We start from the raw sequence: 21924 nt of genomic DNA on the forward strand, positions 1-21924 counted from the left end.
GGAAATTAAGAAATGGTGACAATACATGAGGCCTAATTGTTCAAGCAACTCTGGGTGCATGGTTATAAAGCCCAGTATCTAAAAAGGATTTTTTTGTATACTTTAAGTTCTGGGGTACATGTGCAGATCGTGCAGGTTACATAGGTATACACGTGCCGTAATGTTTTAGGTATCTATCTCCCTATAATCTACATCAGGTATTTCTCCTAATGTTAGCCCTCCCCAATGCCCCTACCCCCTGCTGTCCCTTCTCTAGCCCTTCCACCCCCTGACCGGCCCAGGTGTGTGATGTTCCCCTCCTTGTGTCCATATGTTCTCATTGTTCAACACCCACTTATAAGTGAGAACATGCAGTGTTAGGTTTTCTGTTTTGTGTCAGTTTGCTGAGAATGATGGTCTCCAGCTTCATCCATGTCCCTGCAAAGGACATGAACTCATCCTTTTTTATACCTGCATAGTATTCCATGGTGTATATATGCCACATTTTCTTTGCCCAATCTATCACTGATGGGCATTTGGGTTGGTTCCAAGTCTCTGCTATTGTGAACAGTGCTGCGATGAACATATGTGTACATATATCTTTATAATAGAAAGATTTATAATCCTTTGGGTATATACCCAGTAACGGGATTGCAGGGTCAAATGGTATTTCTAGTTCTAGATCCTTGAGGAATCACCACAGTCTTCCACAATGGTTGAATTAATTCACATTCCCACCAACAGTGTAAAAATGTTCCTATTTCTCCACATCCTCTCTAGCATCTGTTGTCTCCTGACTTTTTAATGATTGCCATTTTAACTGGTGTGAGATGGTATCTCAATGTGGTTTTGATTTGCATTTATCTAATGACCAGTGATGATGAGCTTTTTTTCACATGTTTGTTGGCTGCATAAATGTCTTGGGATGTGTCTGTTCATACTCTTTGCCCACTTTTTGATAGGGTTGTTTTTTTCTTATGAATTTAAGTTCTTTGTAGATTCTGGATATTAGCCCTTTGTCAGAAGGGTAGACTGCAAAAATTTTTTCCCATCCTGTTGGTTGCCAGTTCACTCTAATGATGGTTTCTTTTGCTGTGCAGAAGCTCTTAAATTTAATTAGATCCCATTTGTCTATTTTGGCTTTTGTTGTCATTGCTTTTGGTGTTTTAGCCATGAAGTCTTTGCTTATGCCTATGTCCTGAATGGTTTTGCCTAGGTTTTCTTCTAGGGTTTTGAGAGAGAGGATTTTAAAAGGAAAAAACTTGAGCATGTTTATAGCAGGGGGGATGGAGATGATGAAACACCAAGTGAAAATCGGTAGAGGATCAAGAGCCCTGAGGGTGGGGACTCAGCCACACCGCATGCTTTGGCAAGAAGAGACACAAGGAATCTGTACTGGCTTTGCTCACTGATGAATTCTAAACATCTCTAAGAGTACCTAGCATTTAGTGCATACCCAGTAAGTACGCATGGAATGAATAGTATTGAAGAGAGATGGAAGGAAAAAATAGGGACATGCATGCTCGGGCAATGTGAGAATAGCTGAATGAATGAATGAGTTCAACACATGGACTTTACATTTCTATAATGTAGGAGCCATGATCATCTGAGAAAAAGGACAAAAACAGGAATACAGTGAAGGTTTTAGATAGCTGCTGAAAAAAATGGAAAAGAGCTAATGAGAGAAGAGCTGGAGATTTGCTGAGGGTCCAGCTATAAACGTGTGCTGTACATCTGTGGTAGTGTCATGCCACCCAGTTGTCTGTTTTTCTCCAAGAGGACACAGTGCCCTAACTTCAGAAGTAAGTGACTGGAGGGATTCAGACTCGTAAACCCAGCGAATCCAATCCAACAAAGAGACAACATAACTAGAGGAGATGAAGTTGATATTGAATGAATGGCTGAGGTGGTGAATTACGTAAGCAAGGATGTAACAATGACAGAGGAACCTATGAGAAGACAGACAAGCTAAGAAAAAAGGGAGAAGGAATCCAGGACCAAAGGTGAGGTCAAGGAGTAAGAGGAGGCGGCAGGAGATGTGAGAGTAGAGAGCTAACCACAGTCTCCTTTCTTATCCCCCCTCTACTAATCTCCTCTCTCCAATCCATCTACTAACCACTTTCAGACTAGTCTCATGGTGGCTTCACTCTGATCTTGTCACTATATTGTTTCTATATTTTATAAGTTCCCCATTGCTTACCAAACTGGCTGAGTACTCAGTTGTTTTCCTTGCTTTGGCATTCACCTGCATCTAAGCATCCTCATATTCACTCTGCAACCAGTCCACTTATCACTCCTCAAGCATGTAAATTCAGCTCATACCACTGTGTGAGTAGTTTCTGTTCCACCTAATGTGACTACTCACTCTCCCTCTTTAGGGTTGCCAGATGTAGCAAGTAAAAATACAGAATGTGCAACTAAATTTGGAGTTCAGATGAACAATGAATGATTATTTTAATATAAGTATCTCATGCAAAAATCTGTATTTCTCTGGCAATCCTATTTTCCACCTCTCATCAACACAAGTCAATATCTCATCCATTTTTTAATGTCACACTTTAATGTCATCCTCAGCATAAAGTCTTCTGCAATTCCTTCAAAAGTATATTCCTTCCTTCCTTCAATTAACAAATATTTACTATGCTAAGTACTAAGGTAAAAACTATGAAGAAGGTATAGTCTCCATCTCTAAGGATCCTCCAGGCTAGAGAAGTAAAGAGGAATGAGTAGACAGTTACTATAAAGAAGTTAAGTACAATGTGCCACGTAAGTAAAAAGCAGGTATGTCTTTTCCTCTACTTGTGAAAACTTGAAAAAAGAGGCAGCCAGGCATGGTGGCTCACGTTTGTAATCCCAGCACTCTGGGAGGCTGAGGCGGGTGGGTCACCTGAGCTCAGGAGTTCAAGATCAGCCTGGCCAACATGGCAACATGCTGTCTCTACTAAAAAAATAAAAATTAGCCAGGTGTGGTGGCATGTGCCTGTAGTCCCAGCTACTCGGGAGACTGAGGCAGAAGAATTGCTTAAACCCAGTAGGCAGAGGCTGCACTGATCTGAGATTGCGCCACTGCACTCTAGCCTGGGCGAAAGAGTGAAACTCTGTCTCAAAAAAAGAAAAAGAGAAAGAGGCATTTACACCCAAAAATTTAGAACACAACAGTAACTCACATATTTGCTGAATAAATGAAAGTCCTTGAAAAATTTCTCAACATAAATAGACTTTACTAAACACAATTTCTTTTTCTGTAATGACTTCTGTCTTGACTTAACAAAGAAACAATTCAGCTAACTGTTTTTTAAAAAAGGAGAACTCTTCAGTGTGATGAAAATGCAACGATGGTCCAATCAACAATTACTTTGGCTAGATTGGATAGATTAAAAGAGTAGCAGAATTTTCTATATCCTAAAAAAAAGAGAAAGAGAAAAAACTTACCACACGTTGAGCCGCTATCAATGCTGCTAATGTACTTCGCCCTGGCGCTCCAGGGGCACAGAAGGAAACCTGGACTTTGGTGCCCTTGATGATCATACCATCCGCTGCCTGCTGGACCTCTTCAGTGTGCTCGGCAGTGCTATATTCAACCACTGCAAAGCCACCAACGTAACTACCTTCATCCTGTGCAAGCTGATACAATACATTCTATTAAACAGGAATTCCAATCTTTACTTAGAAACATTTATGTACAATATATAATTTTCAAATTCAAGAATAAGTGCATTGGAGCATGATACTGGTGGAAATAATATTCTCTTTCTTTATGAAAATGTTTACTAGTTGCTTATAGTTCTTTCTGAAGACAGGAAGATAGGAGTCTGTCAAGTTTCTATTCAATTCTTTGATTTTTCTAATTTATTTTAACAGTACAAGCCCAAATGGTAAGAGTCTCTACATATTAAGAAATATATAAACTGGTAATTTATAGGGACATATGAGGACACGATAATTACAGCTTTCCTTAAACAAAAATCACTAGATATATGGACAGTGAAACATACTGAACAAATTATCTGACCACACATCAATGGAAAATAAAGTTAGTATTATCAAGAGAAGAAAGGTAGGAGGAACATTTCATTTTTATTTCACTATTTTAGGCAGATCCCAGGAATTTAGTCAAGTATACCAAGGCAAATCTTATTTAGGAAAATTGTGTCCCAGGTTTATTAAAAGCAACACAGAACTTTTATTTCTGAATGTGCCCTAAATAAACTCCTGCCATGTAGAACTCGATTTATTTCCAGTCACCCACCTGTAAGAGTGTAAAGGAAGATACTAAAGTCCTGGATCTGAAAAGACTGGTACAAAGAGCAAAAATAAGAACAAGATAAGACACTAAAACGTTTCTAGGTTTTGAACATGTATGAATTATCTTAAATACATTCATGCTATAAAGTGATAAATGGCACAACATTCAGCTTAGTATGTCTTTGAGAAGGCACATTTCTAATACTTCTGTTTGGGTTTGGTATCTTGATAAGCTGATATTACAGCTAAATCACTTAGGCCTTTTCAGTTTATTTTATCTTGTTTTTGAAGCTTAACTTTCTTCTACTTCCCTGTATATTTAGATCAAATTTCTATTTTTTTCCTTTACATTATTTCTTTCTTTAAAAACTGTCCTCAAATATCTTTTCCTCCACAAGCTTTTTCTAATCACACAGGAAAAGGAAAACACATCTACCTCTTCTAAACATTTCTCTAACAATCTTATTCCTCTTATAATCCAAAGGTCTTAAAATCAGGTTTGTAAAAGCCATTAATTAATCATTTTGGTCTCCTGACCACAAGGTAAGAGTCTGTGTCTTTAATACAGTCTATGCCAATCTACAATGCAAAACAGCCTGAAGTAACAGACCCACTGATAAAGAGCCATCCCAAAGCTGCTTTATTCATCCTTTGAAAGCTTTAAAAAGATTTTTTTACTATTCCTATTTCATTATGACCTTCATGCCTAATTACAATATTTTAAGTCTTTCAAAAACCAAAATCATTTTAAGTCCACAGCATCAGTAGTTTCAGAGAGGGCTATTCCAGTTCAAATATGAGAGCTATGTAAAGATACAATGGTCTGACTTGTGATCTAGTTAATTTTCTACTATTTTGAAGTATTCCAGCAGAAGCTAGATGGTCACTCAAAAATATGGTAGCAAATATTTTCTATGATGTGTAAACCTATACTAGATAATCTCTAAGGGTTCTTCCAACTCTGGGGTTCACAATTCAAATGAAATTTATGATACGGTCCCTTCTAATGGTAGGATTCGCAATTCAAATACAATTTATGATACATGGCCTTTCTCTTCACATTTGCTTCAAAGGCCTCAAATAAAGATACAAAGAATTATGGATGGCTATAGGATGACAACATTATATAATTCTTAGTATTCAAGAAGAACCTATCAATAAGCCCATCCTAGAGCTTTGGGAGGCCAAGATAGGAGGATCACTTGAGCCCAGATGTTTGAGACCAGCCTGGGAACATAACGAGACCCAGTATCTACAAAATAAAAATAAAACTTAGCTGGACATAGTGATGTGCACTTGTAGTCCTAGCTACTTGGGAGGCTGAGACAGGAGGATCGCTTGAACCCAGGAGTTTGGGACTACTGTGAGCCATGATTCCAGCCTGGGCAACAGAGGAAGACCCTGTCTCAAAAAAAATTGTTAAAAATATATATGACTGCATAATTTCACTTATGTATGGAAGCTTAAAAAGTTGATCTCGTAAAAGTATAGTGTAGAATAGAAGATACCAGGGGCTGGGGAGATTGGTGTAGGGGCTTGGGGAGATACTGGTTAAAAAATGCAACATTTCAGTTAAGTAAGAAAAATAGGTTCAAAAGATCTTTTGGACAACATGATGACTACAGTTAATAACAACATTGTATTCTGGAAAAATGCTATGAGAGTGGATGTTAAGTGTTCTTATCACCAAAATGGTAACTATGTGAGGTAATACATATGTTAATTAGCTCAATTTAGCCATTCCACAATGTATATATACTTCAAAACATCATGTTATACATGATGAATACTATTTTAACTGTCAACTTAAAAAATAAATATATGTGTGAGTATATATATATGTACTCCAAAACTTCTACTGCAATACTAGGAACTCAACAAATGTATCATTAAAGAAAAAACCCAAAGAAGGACAGGAAACAAGGGAGGTAAGAGGAAAAGGAGCATGGATGGGAAAGGAGGGTGGTAAAAGGGAAGAGAGAGTAGGAAGAAATGGAGAGAAACGAAATGGAGAGAAATAATTGATCAGTTGCTATCAAAACTCTGTAAGGACAGGAGTTATATACACTATATATGTGTGTGTGTATATATATATATTTATTAGAATGTATTTAATTTTACTATGATAAAACGCTTGAAAATTCTCACCAGTGTTATCAGTTTTCAGGATCTTCTCTAGATGTCTCACCTACCGTGACACATTAAGACAGAACTATACATTCCTTTTAAACTTCATAATACTTTTCTATCCTCCATTACATCACTCTTCATATAGGATTTGCAATTGTTTGCTTATTTGTCAGCCTCTTCTACAAAATTCTGAGGTATTGATATAGAGTATCTTTCCATTCTCTGCCTTTCTGACACTTGGCATAATGTCTGGCACACAGAAGATGGTAAATATAATAAGTTGGATAGATGAATGGATCAATGAATAAATGGTGGGGTGAATGGATGGAATGTGGTGAATGAGTAGGCAATGGATTTGCTAAGGCATACTTAACTACATTAACAATATACTTTGGTCCATAAACAGTGGAACTGTTTTAAAATTTCCCATGAGATCAAAGTCTTCCCTACAGAATAATGCAGAATTAAATCATACTTTGTGTTAATCAAACAGGTATGATAAATTTTGAGTATATGTAGATTAGATACATATGCATATATCTTAAAATATTTCCAATAATCTTTTAAAAATACATACCTGGCAAAACACTGGTTTATGAACACTGGAAAGAATTTGCAACAGCTCTTCTGAATCCCTGTAGTCACTGGGGAGTTTATCAATACAAAGGCACTTGGAATGAATGAGCTCTGAAGCCAATAGATTAACATCCATCCATTGTGCAAAGAGTGCTGATGCTCCCAACTGTTTACCCAATAGTTCCAATCTAGCCTTTGCAGCAAAGTCCTTTTTCATGTATTCCACAAATCCATAGCCTTTGGAATGGCCAGTAACTTCGCTATAGACCAAAAAACATCTCTCAATATTTCCATAAGCACGAACAAGTTCTTCAAATTCTTCCAATGTAAAAGAAATGGGCAGGTTGGTAATACACAGCAAAGCATCTGTTGGCTGAAGCTGGACTATTAAGTCTTTTCCTCTAAAAGAGTATTGATGAAACATCTGAATTGCATTCTGGGCTTGTTCCCCATTCAATAAGGTAACAAAAGCTGGAAGATAACAAAATGAATTAAAGAGTTTTCTAGGCCAGTGTTTTCAAACTGTTTGAAAATACAGTAAGAAATACATCTTACTTCTATGATTCGGTACACGTAAACATACACTTTTTTCTGAAACAAAATTATGAGCTAACACCCCTACTATAGGTAACGCACTGTGATATTTTTTATTCTATTTCATTGGTTTTTAATGCTCACACCTCCGTTAAGCTAATTTCATCACCAGTAACCCGAATGGAAAGGACAGGGATTATATTAGGAGTTTCACTGTAAAATCCTACGATCTTCTGGGGGGTTTTGTTAATCTTTTCCAATCACACACATATTTGATTTCCTCCCACCCAAAAACCTGCTATATAAAATTTTATGAAGCCTTTGTATAACCCTTCGCCGAAATAAAAATGAAGTCACAAAATCTTTCTTCTTAGAGTTCTAAAAGACCTTATTTGACAGCAAAGACCTGAAAAAATGAAGATATGGCAAAAACAAAAAAATGCACAAAAAATGTGTATATGTCCTTAATATCAGCTTAGATTGAAATAATACACAGACACTTAGAATTTGGTACACTCTTTGATGAATAATATCAAATGAAAAGGTTACAGGATTCTGATCTTAAGACAAGATCTTGAGAGCCAGGCGCGGTGGCTCACGACTGAAATCTCAGCACTTTGGGAGGCCAAGACGGGTGGATCACAAGGTCAGGAATTCAAGACCAGCCTGGCCAAGATGGTGAAACCCTGTCTCTACTAAAAATACATAAATTAGCTGGGCATGGCGGCATGCACCTGTAATCCCAGCTACTCAGGAGGCTGAGGCAGAGAACTGCTTAAACCCGGGAGGCGGAGGTTGCAGTGAGCCAAGATCACACTACTGCACTCCAGCCTGGGCGACAAAGCAAGATTCTGTCTCAAAAAAAAAAAAAAAAAAAGAAGGACAAGATCTTGAATATTCATAAAACAACAAAAATCATGTGTCCTGCCTGTCTAATGAAGTTGTTCCAGCAACAGGCAACAAATGCATATGACAATTTATATGACTGAAAACATAATACAAATACAACATTCTAAATCAATGAAATATTATATATATATATTCCTATCATAAAATTACATTTTAACCATATCAATTTTGTTTACCTGTTGTAATAAAAGAATGTAAAATGTTTTAAGCAATTTTACAGGAAAAATTTAAAGCTCCCACTAAAAAAAATACACGGCAATCCACAAATTACAAATAAATAGTTCTCTACAAGTTCCTCTCCCTCTCTCTGAAATTTATAGTGAAGTTACCACACATGAACATTTAATTTACTCAAATTCAATTAGAATAGCATGGTGATATGCTGTATACAGCAAGAGATAGAAATAGTTTAAGTAGCATGGGCAATTCTGCCTGTCATTTCACTCCACTGCCCTACCCTCAAATGTCTTAGTGCTTATGCAGCTCTCAGAGTAAGAGCCTCTCACAACACTAAGTGTGATGCTAACATTTAAAGAAACACATTTTTCATTTAACACATGCCCCACATGCAAGAAAACTATTGCCAAAGGAACAGCTAACTGTTCCAACATCTCTTTTGCAGAAAATGAGAAAAAAATGGCTGTACTGACCCTATTGAGAGATTCTTAGTTTCTAACCACCTTTTTTAAAAGGCTTGATTTTCATTCTATGTCTTTTTTCCTTATGCTGACATAAGATACCATTTGATTCCCAAAGAGCTGGGATTATAGTCATGAGCCACTGCACTAGTCCTTTAACCTTCTTGATTCTCCTCGTAACTGTCCAGTTCTCTTTCCTCTATTCTTTTGCTAGTTCTTTCTCCTCTTCCACTCACACCTATAAAGTAGTACTCCTTGGGGTGCCTTCCTGGCAGAGTCACACATAGTAACACCTGTGTGGCCACGTGTGTTACTCAATGTGTGGCCACTGAATCTGTTTTTTCTCACTCTATACCCTCTTCCTCTGGGGGCAATCATGCCCATGCCCATGCCCATGTATTCCATATCATGTCCCAGATACCAATCTGGCACTGGAAATGTTTTAGTGAACACAACAGGTAAGATCCCTTTCAACACAGAGCTCACAATCTAATAGAGGATGCTAGACATTTAACAAAGAGTTACAAATGTGGTATCACCAAAGGGGAAGTAGGAGGGGCTATGAAAGCAATGAGCAAAATAACCTCATCTGAGGACTTGCAGAAGGCCTCCAATACCATTATAACTCCTAAATCTCTGTTTATAACCTTTAGTGCCACATATAGCTTCATACTGATTCCCAAACATAACTCATGATCCTCTAACATGAGGATCTCTGCCAAAAACAAAACAAAACAAAACAAAACAAATCCTAACACTGATCATCTTCCTTTATTCCTTATTTTAGCTGGTCACGCAGCACTCACAAATCAGAAACCTGGGAATTAACCTAGACCCTGTCTCCCTCATTTCTCATATAAAAGGAATCCTCAAATTCCACCCATCTAATGGGTCTTGAATCCACCCCCATTTCTTCATTCCTCTAGCTTTTTCTTTTTTTAATCCTTTCTCCACAGTGATGATAAAGTGATCTCTAAAAAACCGAAGTTTAATTGTGCCTGTTTACTACCTTGAATGCAAAGGTTGGTTATTCCCCACAAAAAAAGTCAAGTGCCAGGTTGGTTCAGATACTCTACAATGCCCGTTATATCTAACTCCAGCCTCATTAAGTGGCATACTTCCTCTCTTCCCCAACAGCTCTTTCACTCTCCAAAAACATGGAAATATTTGTAGCTCCCGGTAGAGATCCAGTTATTTCAGGTATTTATATATTACACATTTAATTCCCCTGCCTGTAAGATCACTCCCTGTATCTTAGGATACCTGGAACCTTTTAGCTGATTTTCAAATTCAGCCCATGCATTACTGCATCATGATCTCCAGGAAGCCTTCCTGATCTTCTCTTACAGTTAGAGTTAACCATTTCTTATTTTTTTGTGCCTCTCTATCTTGAACATTGCTTGGATTATTGCATATATCACATCGCCTTGTAATCTATTTGTTTAGATGCCTGCTACCCTACTAGGCTGTGAGCTCCCTAAACTACTAATGAATATATTTCACCAACTATCATGGTGCATGACATATGGTAGAAGCTTTGTGTTAGATGAATGAATAAATGCATATGTAAGACAACACATACATTTAAAAACTGAACATCTCTTTTGCCTTCTCTTAGGTATCTGCATTTGCTCAACTAAACTAAGAGGTTTTATGAAGAATTTAAATAACATAATGAAACAAATTTAAAAGTTCAGGCAGTAGGGAAAGAAGGTCACATTTTCTGTTCTATAGGTTCTTCTACATTTTACCAAGACCACAAATTCTCTTAAAAAAAAAAAATCACACACTGGTTTTCATGGGAATGGTAGATGTCACAGAGAAAAGGCTGCAAGAGAATTTTGGGATTAATTATTTTACGGTTTTCCTAGTGAAATTTAAATATCCCACAACTGGTCCCAATTCTTTTAAAAGACATTGCATGGTCTACTATTTAGTTTATTATTGGGTCCAATTTGAAGGCAACCAAGTGCCAAAACTTGTTCCCCTAATGTATCCTATTTTACCACTAATAATTTCCTTATATCTACTATGGAAAGCTCTGGCTGCAAGGTTACAGTTTAGAATTGTAACCATCTTTTATCAATTGAGTTATTAATTACATATTTTTACAAACACCACTGTAGGTTCTAAAATCCAAGGCAACATCATTTAATACAATTAACGATTTCTGTGTTGTGTGATTTTAGCAGGTGATTTAAGGTTTACAGTATACATCTTTAACTTATCACAGTCAACTGTCAAAAGTTATAATACTTCGTGTACCGTATAAGGGACTTAAAACAGTGCAATCCCATTTCTCCTCTCCCAGCCTTTGTATTATCGCTGTTACACATTTTATTTCTACATGTGTTACAAATCTCACAATACAATGTTATTTTTGCTTTTAACAGTCGATTATACTTTAAAGAGATTTTAATATTAAGATAAAAGTCTTTACCCACATAATGACCATACCAAGTATTCATCATTTTGCTGTGTAGGTCGAGATTTCCATCTATAATTTCCTTCTTGCTTGCAGGACTTCCTTAAGTATTTCTTATAATGCAAGTTTAATGGTGATGATTCTTTTAACTTTTGTATGACTGAAAAATATCTCTATTTCACCACTGTTTTTGAAAGATATTTTCAATAGGTAAATAATTTTATGCTGACCTGTTGTGTTTTTTTTTTTTTCTTTTGGTAAAGAATGAAAAGATGTTACCCTATGTTCTTCTCACTTGCGTTGTTTCCAAGGACCTATGGTCATCTTAATCTTTGTCCTGCTAAATGTATTAGTGATGTATCCTTTATTTCTGGATGCTTTTAAGACTATTACTAACAGTAAGCAATTTGATTACAACGTACCTTGTAGTTTTCTTCATGATTTTGTGATTGATGTTGGTTGAGCTCTGTGGATTTCTGGGATTGGAATTTTCATCAAAATTTAAAAACTTTTCTTTTTTTTTTTTTTTTTAACTATTCCTACCCCCAGGGACTCTAATTGCTCTTGAAGCTATCCCACAGTTCATCGATGCTCTGCTCATGTTTTACAATCCTTTTTCTATGTTTCATTTTGGATTGTTTCTATAATTGTTTTCGAGTTCACTATTTTCTTCTTCTACATTGTCTATTCTGCCATTAATCTTATCCAGTGTATTTCATGTCAGACATTGTAATTTTCATCTCCAGATGTTTAATTTAGAGAATATTTTAGATCTTCCATGTCTCCATTTACCATGTTCAGTCTTTACTATAAATTCTTATAGATATGAAACACTATTATAAAAGCTGGTTTAATGTTCATTTTTATTAACTCATCTGTGTCAATTCTAGGTCAGCTTCGATTGATTTTTTTTCCTTGTTATACATTAGGTTTTCCTGCTTCTTCATCATGTCTGCTACTTTTTGTTTTTTTTTTTTGTTTGTTTGTTTGTTTGACACAGTCTCACTCTGTCACCCAGGCCCAGGCTGAAGTGCAGTGACATGATGTTGGCTCACTGTAACCTCCATCTCTGGGGTTCAAGCGATTCTTCTGCCTCAGCCTCCCGAGTTGCTGGGACTATAGGCACATACCACCACACTTGGCTAATTTTTGTATTTTTAGTAAAGACAGTGTTTCACCATATTGGCCAGGCTGGTCTCAAACTCCTAACCTAATGATCCACCTGCCTAGGCATCTCAAAGTGCTGGGATTACAGGCACGAGCCATCGTGCCTGACCATCTGCTACTTTTTTATTAGATGTCTAACATCATAAATTTTACTTTGTCAGGTGTCAGATGTTTTTGACCCATCTAAATATTCTTGAGTTTTGTTCTAGGATGTGGTTAAGTTACAATTTTGATCATTTCTGGTCTTGTTTTTAAGTTTTGTTAGGTAGGACATAAGCATCATTAGTCTCAAGTTAGTTTTCCCCATTCCCAAGACAATAACTTTCTGATTATTCCTTCTGATGCCCCATGAATTATGAGGTTTATCATCCTGACTGGTGGGAATAAAATTCCTGGCTCTGTGTGGGCTGTGAAGACTGTTACCTTTAATCCCATTGTCAATATCTAGTAACATTGAAATTGTGCACACATATGACTCAGAGCTTCAGTTATGGAGAAACAGTTGAAATGTATGTTAGTAGTCAGCTAAAAGGCTATTCATTGCATCACTTGAAATATTGGGAAAGTCAAAGCTTCCTGAATGCCAATCAGTAACAAAAACATTAATTATAATAAATTCGCACAGTAATTACATGTAGTAGCTTAAATCATGAACCTGAGTTATGCACATCAATGTGGAAAGATCTGAAAAGCAACACTGAGTTAACCCCCAAAAAAAAGCAAGTTGCTAAATGAAACATACAGAATACCATTTATGAAAATCTTAAAAAAGAGACTACCATTAATTATATATAGGTACATATGGTAAAATTACAGGTTAGTCAAGATACTGTGGTAACACTTCCCCACAATCTCAGTGGCATAACAGAGCAAAAGGCTTTCTTCTGATTCACGCTGCGTATCCCATGCTGAAGGTAAGGAAGGAAGGAAGTTTTGCTCATTATAGCCACTCTGAGACCTAGGTTGAAAGAGGTTCTGTGACCTTCCCCAATTACTTTATCACAGGCAAGTGTGAGCAGGAGACCACATGTTGGCTCTTACCTTGTGCTCAGAAGGAAAAGAACAAGAATTTGTGAACAGCTTTAATGACTATCACAATATAATGGCATAAATTGGAAAATATGCACCAAATTCATAAGTGCTTGCCCCTAGACAAGAACGGAGGGAGGGAATGGAATCAGAGACTAGTAGAAAGTAAATTTATGGATCAAATATTATTTCTATTTCTAGATCCTTGAGGAATCACCACAGTGTCTTCCACAATGGCTGAACTAATTTACACTCCCATCAACAGTGTAAAAGCGTTCCTATTTCTCCACATCCCCTCCAGCATCTGTTGTCTCCAGGTTTTTTTAATGATCGTCATTATAACTGGGGTGAGATGGTATCTCAACACGGTTTTCATAAGCATTTCTCTAATGATCAGTGATGATGAGCATTTTTTTATGTTTGTTGGCTGCATAAATGTCTTCTTTTAAAAAGTGTCTGTTCATATCCTTCACCCCAAATGCCCATCAATGATAGAATGGATAAAGAAAATGTGGCACATATACACCATGGAATACTATGCAGCCATTAAAAAGGATGAGTTCATGTCCTTTGCAGGGACATGGATGAAGCCGGAAACCATCATTCTCAGCAAATTGATACAAGAACAGAAAACCAAACACCGCATGTTTTCACTCATAAGTGGGTGTTGAACAATCAGAACACATGGACACAGGGAGGGGAACATCATAGACTGGAGTCTGTTGGCGGGTAGTGGGGGTTAGGGGAGGAATAGCAGGGGGTGGGGAGATTGGGGAAGGATAATATTAGGAGAAACACCTAATGTAGGTGAATGAGGGATGGAGGCAGCAAACCACCATGTCATGTGTATGCCTATGTAACAATCCTGCAAGATCTGCACATGTACCCGAGAACTTAAAGTATAATTTAAAAAAAGATATTATAAAAAAGAAATATTTGAAAAGGAAACAGAATTTCTAGAAATAAAAATATATGCTCATTGAAAAAAAAAAAGAAAGTGAATTTCATCTTTATCTGTATATTCCTTTTTACCATTTTTCTTAATTTGAAGAAATAAGGCAGATCTATATGAGAGCTCTAGTTATGTATATACGTTGTAAAGATAAGATATTACCATTTGATAATTTGGGAGTAGATAAGTACGCAGTGATTATGTTATCCTCCATACTTTATTTTTATTGTCTCTAAAGTATGCTTTTAAGCAGCTGCATATTACATGCATAAAAAGGAAATAATCTAGTCTTTTAATCTCAAGGATAAAAACTAATACCCAGAAAACCTAACTGAGTTTCTCAATTTGCCCAGCTAAAAGTCAAGTCTACATAGTCTCCTCACTAAATCTAGTAATATACAATTAAAATTGAGGAACTTCAAGTCTATGAAGAACATTCACTGTAACAGAACATTTATTATAAAAATGTGTAAGTCTCTAGTTAACATTATATTTTATTATATTTATGCGATCAGTATTTAGGATACCAACATTATCTTCAGAAAATAGATTTTGTGGGTTACATTTGCATGATTTAAGGTTTAAGAATTTCATTATTAGCTTAAACATGAAAAGACACTAAGCTTTTCTATTCTATAATTAGTACATAGAGAATCAAAATGAAATTAGATTCTTAGAACAGAAATCTTACCTGTTCGTTTATTTCTGTCCACATAACAATACTTTAAGTCATAGTCTTTTAACAAATCATGAACTTCCTAAAAGAGGAAAAAAAAACATGAATTCAATAAACACATAAATGCAGTTACTAGATAATTTAGTTCTATTAGCCTACCACCACAGCCACCATTACCACCACAACTACCATTACCACCACCATGTCCCATGTAAAAAAAAATTTCTTTCATGGATCCCCATTACTCAATTAAATTAAATGTATTCAAGGTTCACCAGATATCCTACACATCGCCCACAATCCTGCTCAAATGGAAGATTCACTATCTCATGAGTATACCATGCACTGTTCTCTTTCTACTCACACTTATTCCTTGACGTAGCACGTGGCAAACATATCACTAAATTTCCCAAACTTTGCCTGAAATCACACGCATCTTTATGAAATCTCAGCTCAAATGTTCTTTCATGAAGCTGCTTCTGATAATTTTCCACAGAACATGACCTCTCCCTCCTTTATGTAAACAATGGTCATAACTTCCTTTATGCCTCTCTTGTGGAAATAAGTATTAATTTATATTTCTGCATGCTACATATAGAGCTTTTAACAAGTAATACACCTGTAGATGCTCAGAGCACAAACATGTAGAAAAAACAAATGTAGACTGTAAACCTTAACTTACAGATCCCTGGATATGAAAAAACTAACTACTAAGACATAGCACGTAGTTACATTTATTTCCCCTTGGCTCCCCATGATATTTAAACTGGTTTATGGCTCGTTCTGCTTCTATTACTAACATAGCCTAAACTTTTTTTTCTGATAGCACAACCTCTATTTGGATGCCTACAAGAGTAGATTTCCTCTATTTCCCTAATCCTTTCTGTTAAACTGATAGTACTTAGGAACAGAAACTGCATTTTACATATTTACATATTACCTGCCTTCCTTTGCATATGGTAGGCACTCAAACATACATTAAAGTGAATATAATTTAATTATTTTGTTGTTAAATCAGTATGTGGTCCTGAAAAATTTTACTCATAATACATAACAGGTGCAGTTACAATATACTCAAAGGAACTAGACTCACACAGGTAGACATTCCAACTCCAGATTGGAGAGTTACAGCCAATCTGTTCTACTTTGCAAATAAATATGCTAAATATACACAGGTACTACTATGTTAAGTATGTAGCCTAAAATGCTTAATTAAATAATAATCTTATTATTGCTATTACAGTTATCATTTGTTTAGTTTTTACAAGGTATCCGGCACTGCATTCACTTTTATTAAAAATCAGGAAGAGCCGGGCGCGGTGGCTCAAGCCTGTAATCCCAGCACTGTGGGAGGCCGAGGCGGGTGGATCACGAGGTCAAGAGATCGAGACCATCCTGGTCAACAAGGTGAAACCTCGCCTCTACTAAAAATACAAAAATTAGCTGGGCATGGTGGCACGTGCCTGTAGTCCCAGCTACTCAGGAGGCTGAGGCAGGAGAATTGCCTGAACCCAGGAGGCGGAGGTTGCGGTGAGCCGAGATCGCGCCATTGCACTCCAGCCTGGGTAACAAGAGCGAAACTCCGTCTCAAAAAAAAAAAAAAAAAAAAATCAGGAAGAACAGAGTAAAGTTGCCAAGGACATGTAGCTAGTAACTTGCTGAGAGGAGATTCACTCTATCCATCTGGCTCCAAGAATGTCACTCAACCTCTATGCCATATTGACTTACTCCTTCCAGCATTAACTTTAAACAGTACACTATCATTAACAGTTATAAAAGCAATACCACGAGTGCCCTAATAAGTAATCATATAAGTAACACAGAAATGGATGATAAATAAGAGGACAGTTACAAGTTAAAAAATATTCTCCCTTTTAACCCAACCCAAGAAGAAGAAAAAGAGTGATACAACAGGCAAAGTATAAAAATGAAGCTGGGTGAAAAAAGATAATCCTCTATGATACAAAAGATAAAGTTCATAACATAGTATTCCTTATTAGCAACCAATATTAGAAACTTTTAAAAATATATACACTTAGCAATGTTGTAAAATAGTGTTTGCTGAATCATATGGTACTATGCTCAATATACAGATTAGTTTACATATGACTACGGTAATTTTTTATCTTGTGGGCTTAACATTTTCTTGAACTTATAAAAACATTTACTGTACTCTTCATTAAGAAAACATCACTGTCTCAATAGCATAACATCTTGCCAATCGACTAATTTATACTTTATATAGAAGGTGACACGGTTTTTTCCTAAGGGATCCAGTGTGTGCTTTTAGTTGCACAGAATCTAATCTCTCATTTCACTGGTTAGCAGCCGTCAAATGCTAGATAAAGAAAACATGATACTGCTCTTCACATTATCAAGTATCCGTAAACAAATGACATGTTATGTTACTCATTCAGCTAAGAGAATTACCTAAGAGAGCTTAAGTATTCAAAAAGGTGCATTTTGCAACTTAGAAATTTTTATGTTGAAAACACCCATACTTCTACTCATAGCTCTTCTATGTATCAGATGTGAGATACAGAGTTTGCCAAGTGGGAAACCCTACAAAGCTTCCTACAAAGAAAATCCCAATTATTTTTCTCCATGCCCTGGTTTCTTTGACCCAGGCAAAAGTGGGTCATCCCTCAATTTGAGCCTTGGCAAGTTGGCCAAATTAAAAACTTAAAACCCGAAAGAGAGTCCCAGTAACCATTTGCCAAAATAATTCTATGCCCCGTCACACAGAATTAAAAGGACTAAAATTAGAGCCTCTCTATACTAACCTAGCTTTGTAACATTTCCACTAACTTGCTGATTTTAAGGAATGAAGTAGCACCTTTGATGAAAATACTTTGTCATCTGACTGCCAATGTCAAGATAAGTTAATAAAAATTGGTATTAGATAGCCTATTTCCAGACTAGATGCAGTATCACCTGCTGAAGTTAAGTGACAAGTTTTGCAAATATGAAATGCTTTCTGGAGACAGGATCGATAGCTTCCTCTCTCCAGAAAGCCGTCGATCAAAGCAGTTGGTCAAAGATCTCACCACCCCACGCTCAACAAAAAAGTTCACCATTGTTCCCGCTGATCTAGACTTCTTTGATGAAGCATGGCCTTAGTTACAAATTTGAACTACATTGTCTTCTCAGCTCTTCACATATTTAGTCTCAGTTTTTAAAAAAATTGTTCCAAGAAAGGTTTGCATAGATTAAAGCACACTACTTTTAAATTTTAGTCCTTTGGACTGGAAATAGGAAGATATGCTTTTGTTAATTTTCTTTTAAAATGTTATGTAATTTGGTAAAATGAAAAGATGATCTGTAATATATGCTATTAGTAGTAATAAAGAAAATAAACACTCAGAAACTATCAAATATGACTAGAGCACTGACAACACTTGCATCTACCTCTGTATTCTTTCACTCTTCCATTCCTCCACTTTCCTTTATATTGTTTCATATTACTTGTTTTTGAGCTTTATAAAAATGGTATTACGCTATTTTTAATCTTCTGTGCCTTGATTCTTAGACTCAATATTATATTTCTACAATTCATTGTTCCATGTGGCCGTCATTCATTTATTCACTGCTGTCTGCTATGCCATTCTATGACTATAGTATAATTTATGTATCCATTTTACTATGACTGAATATTTGGTCTGTTTCCAGGTTGTTTTACCGTTAGTATTTTTTAAAAACTAACATCACATTCCTGTACATTTCAACTATTCCCTGGCATTCATGTGCAAGAGCTCCTCAAGGAGAGAAATTCTGTGGTGTATGTATGCAAATGATCAACTTTACAAAGAAGTGCCAACTTGTTTGCCAGAATGGTGTACCAGTGTACAGTCCCATCAACAGCAGATAAAAGTCCTGCTGATCCACTCCTTTCAATGCTTGGTGTTATTAGACTTAAGTTTTCTCAATTTAATGAATATAAAATTGTGTCTCATTGTGGCCTTAATTTGCATTCCATGATTAATAATGTAGGGCATTGTGATTGCTAGTTTTACATGTCAATTTAGCCACAGTGTCCAGTTATTTAATCAAACACTAATCTAGGTATTGCTATGAAGGTATTTTATATGTGTGGTTAATATCTACATTCAGTTGATGAGTAAAGGAGGTTACCTTAGATAATGTGGGAAAGAGGGGGACTTTATGCAATCAGTTGAAGGTCTTATGAGCAATAAGTGAAGTTTCCTGGAGAAGTTCTACCTCAAGACTACAGCATGAACAGCTGCCTGAGTTTCCAGCCTGCTGTCATGCCCTATAGACTTTGGACTCGCCAGTCCCCCCACAATCGTGACCCAATTCCTTATATTCTGAGTGCCCACCTTTTGTTAACTGTATTATGAATGTATTTTCCTACAACGTGATCAGTCACTGTGTTTATCTGTGGGATTTTGGGTGAAGAAAAGTTTTTCATTTTAATAATATCAAATTTATCAATCTTTTTCCTTAAAATGTGGGCTTTTTGTGCCTTAGGAAGTCCTTCCCTAAAAAATGGTCATAAAGAGATCTTATTTTGTCTTCCAATCATTTTAAATTTTTTCCTTTTATATTTCGGTTTTCAGTGAGTTTGGAGTTGGTTTTTGTGTGCTGTAATTTTTTTTTTTTTCCTTTTCCCATAAGGGAAATTAGTTTTATTTTTTCCCATATGGGTAATCAACTGTTAGGACACCATAACTGTACTGTCCATCCTTTCCTCAATAATCTGCAAGGCCGTCTCTCTTATATGTCAAGTTCCAAGATATACACGGATATTTTTGCCTCTTGCTCTGGTTCCATTAGACATTTTGTCTATTCTGTGCTAATATTATATTGTCCTAAATAAACCTTTAAATTATTGATAGATGACAAAACAAATCCTTTTTTATTGATGTACCATATTCATTTTGGAATATACATCAATTTAACTCATATCCTATTGATGGAAATATGAGCTGTTCCTAGTTTGAGGCTATCAAGAATAAAGCTGGTAGTAGAATTGATGAGTAGAATATACTAACGAGTAAAATTGCTAAATTATATGGTAGGGGTGAGTGTGTGTGTGTGTGTGCGCGCGCGTGCACGCACGCACGCACATGTTTGAGATGATGTTTCATTCTTGTCCCCCAGGCTGGAGTGCAATGGCATGATCTTGGCTTACCGCAACCTCCACTTCTCAGGTTCAAGTGATTCTCCAGCCTCAGCATCCGGAGCACCTGGGATTACAGGTGTCCACCACCATGCCTGGCTAATTTTTGTATTTTTAGTAGAGACAGAGTTTTGCCATGTTGGCCAGTCTGGTCTTGAACTCCTGACCTCAGGTGATCTACCCACCTCAGCCTCCCAAAGTTCTGGGATTACAGGAGTGAACCACCACCTCTGGCTGGTATATGTTTATCCTTAAGAGAAACTGCCAGTTTTCCAAAAATTTTTTAACCAATTTGTACATTTACTGGCAGAATATGAGTTCCAATTGCTCTACTTTCTAGCCAACACCTGGTCTTGCCTGTCTTAATTTCAGCCATTATGGTGGGAGTGGTATATCTAACTATGGCCTTAATTTGTATTTCCTTGATGAATAATGATATTACTGACCTTTTAATATGCCATTTGAATATTCCTTTTTCATGAAATGCCTGTTCTAATCTTTCCTCTGTTTTTAACTAGACTGTCTTTTTTATTAACTTGTAGAATTTCATTATAAGCTCTAGATATCAGTCTCCTTTGTCAAATATTGGTATTACAAACATCCTCTTCTAGCCTGTGGTTTGCCTACTGACTTATTAGTAATGTCTTTTTGATGAGAAGACATTAATTTTGCCGAAGTCCCATCTATCACATAATACAGTCTTTTCTAGTTAATACCTTTTGTGACATCTTTAAGAAATCTTTACTTACCCAAGGTCATGAAGAAAAAGATCTATCTTTTCTTCTGGAATGTTTATTGTCTTAACATTTAGACTATAATTCATCTTAACAGAATATTTCTAAGTGGTATTAGGTAGGAGTCAAGTTTCAATTTTTTTTATTTGAATGTCAAGCTGTCCCAGCATCATCTGTTGAAAAAACTATTCTTTCCATCACTGAGGTGCTATGTTCTGTGGGTTAATATCTGGACTCCCCTCTGTTCCATTAGTGTACTTGTCTAGCCACTGTACCACTATCACACTAAATAAATTGAGCTTTACAGTAAGCTTTGAAATCTGGTTGTGTAAGTCTTCCAAGTTTTTATTTTTCAAAATTATCTTTGCTATTCTAGATTATTTGCATTTCTGTACAAATTTTAAAATCAGCTTATCAGTTTCCATTAAAAAAACAAAAATCTACTAGGATTTTGAGTGGACTTCATTGACACTATACATCAGTTTGGGAACAACTGACATCTACATGAGACTGAGTCTTCCAATTCATAAATGTGAAATGTTCTTCCATTTATTTAGGTCTTCTTAAATTCTTCTCTGAAATATTTATAGTCTTTAGTATAGAGATTTTGCATATTTTTATTAGACTTTTTATAATGCCATTTGACATTTTTGATGTTATGTGAAGTCAATTTTTAAAATCTGACTTTTAATTTTCTAGTGATTGTGAGTATACCGAACTATCATTTACATTTGTACGCTGATCTTAGAGGTATCAATCTTACTAAATTCATTTAATTGTTATTATTTTT

At 36.1% G+C, this 21924-nt stretch overlaps 1 protein-coding gene across 4 annotated transcripts in view; it reads right to left on the reverse strand.

The window, feature by feature from the left end:
* The window catches only part of RAVER2 (ribonucleoprotein, PTB binding 2), a 116038-nt gene that overhangs the window by 69730 nt on the left and 24384 nt on the right, over positions 1-21924 (reverse strand). For all 4 annotated transcript variants that reach the window (XR_004274624.1, XM_032296741.1, XM_032296740.1 and 1 more), the window contains exons 2-4: positions 15276-15342; positions 6932-7401; positions 3412-3603 (exon numbers count right to left, since the gene is read on the reverse strand). Coding sequence is in view for 3 of the 4 variants with exons in the window: in XM_032296741.1 (XP_032152632.1) it covers positions 3412-3603; positions 6932-7401; positions 15276-15342 (729 nt within the window). In the remaining variant the exon portion in view is untranslated. The remainder of the gene's footprint in view (positions 1-3411; positions 3604-6931; positions 7402-15275; positions 15343-21924) is intronic.

This window comes from Sapajus apella, unplaced genomic scaffold (assembly GCF_009761245.1).
Source record: "Sapajus apella isolate SASKATOON/1434 unplaced genomic scaffold, GSC_monkey_1.0 scaffold36, whole genome shotgun sequence".
In the NCBI taxonomy this organism is placed as follows: domain Eukaryota; kingdom Metazoa; phylum Chordata; class Mammalia; order Primates; family Cebidae; genus Sapajus; species Sapajus apella.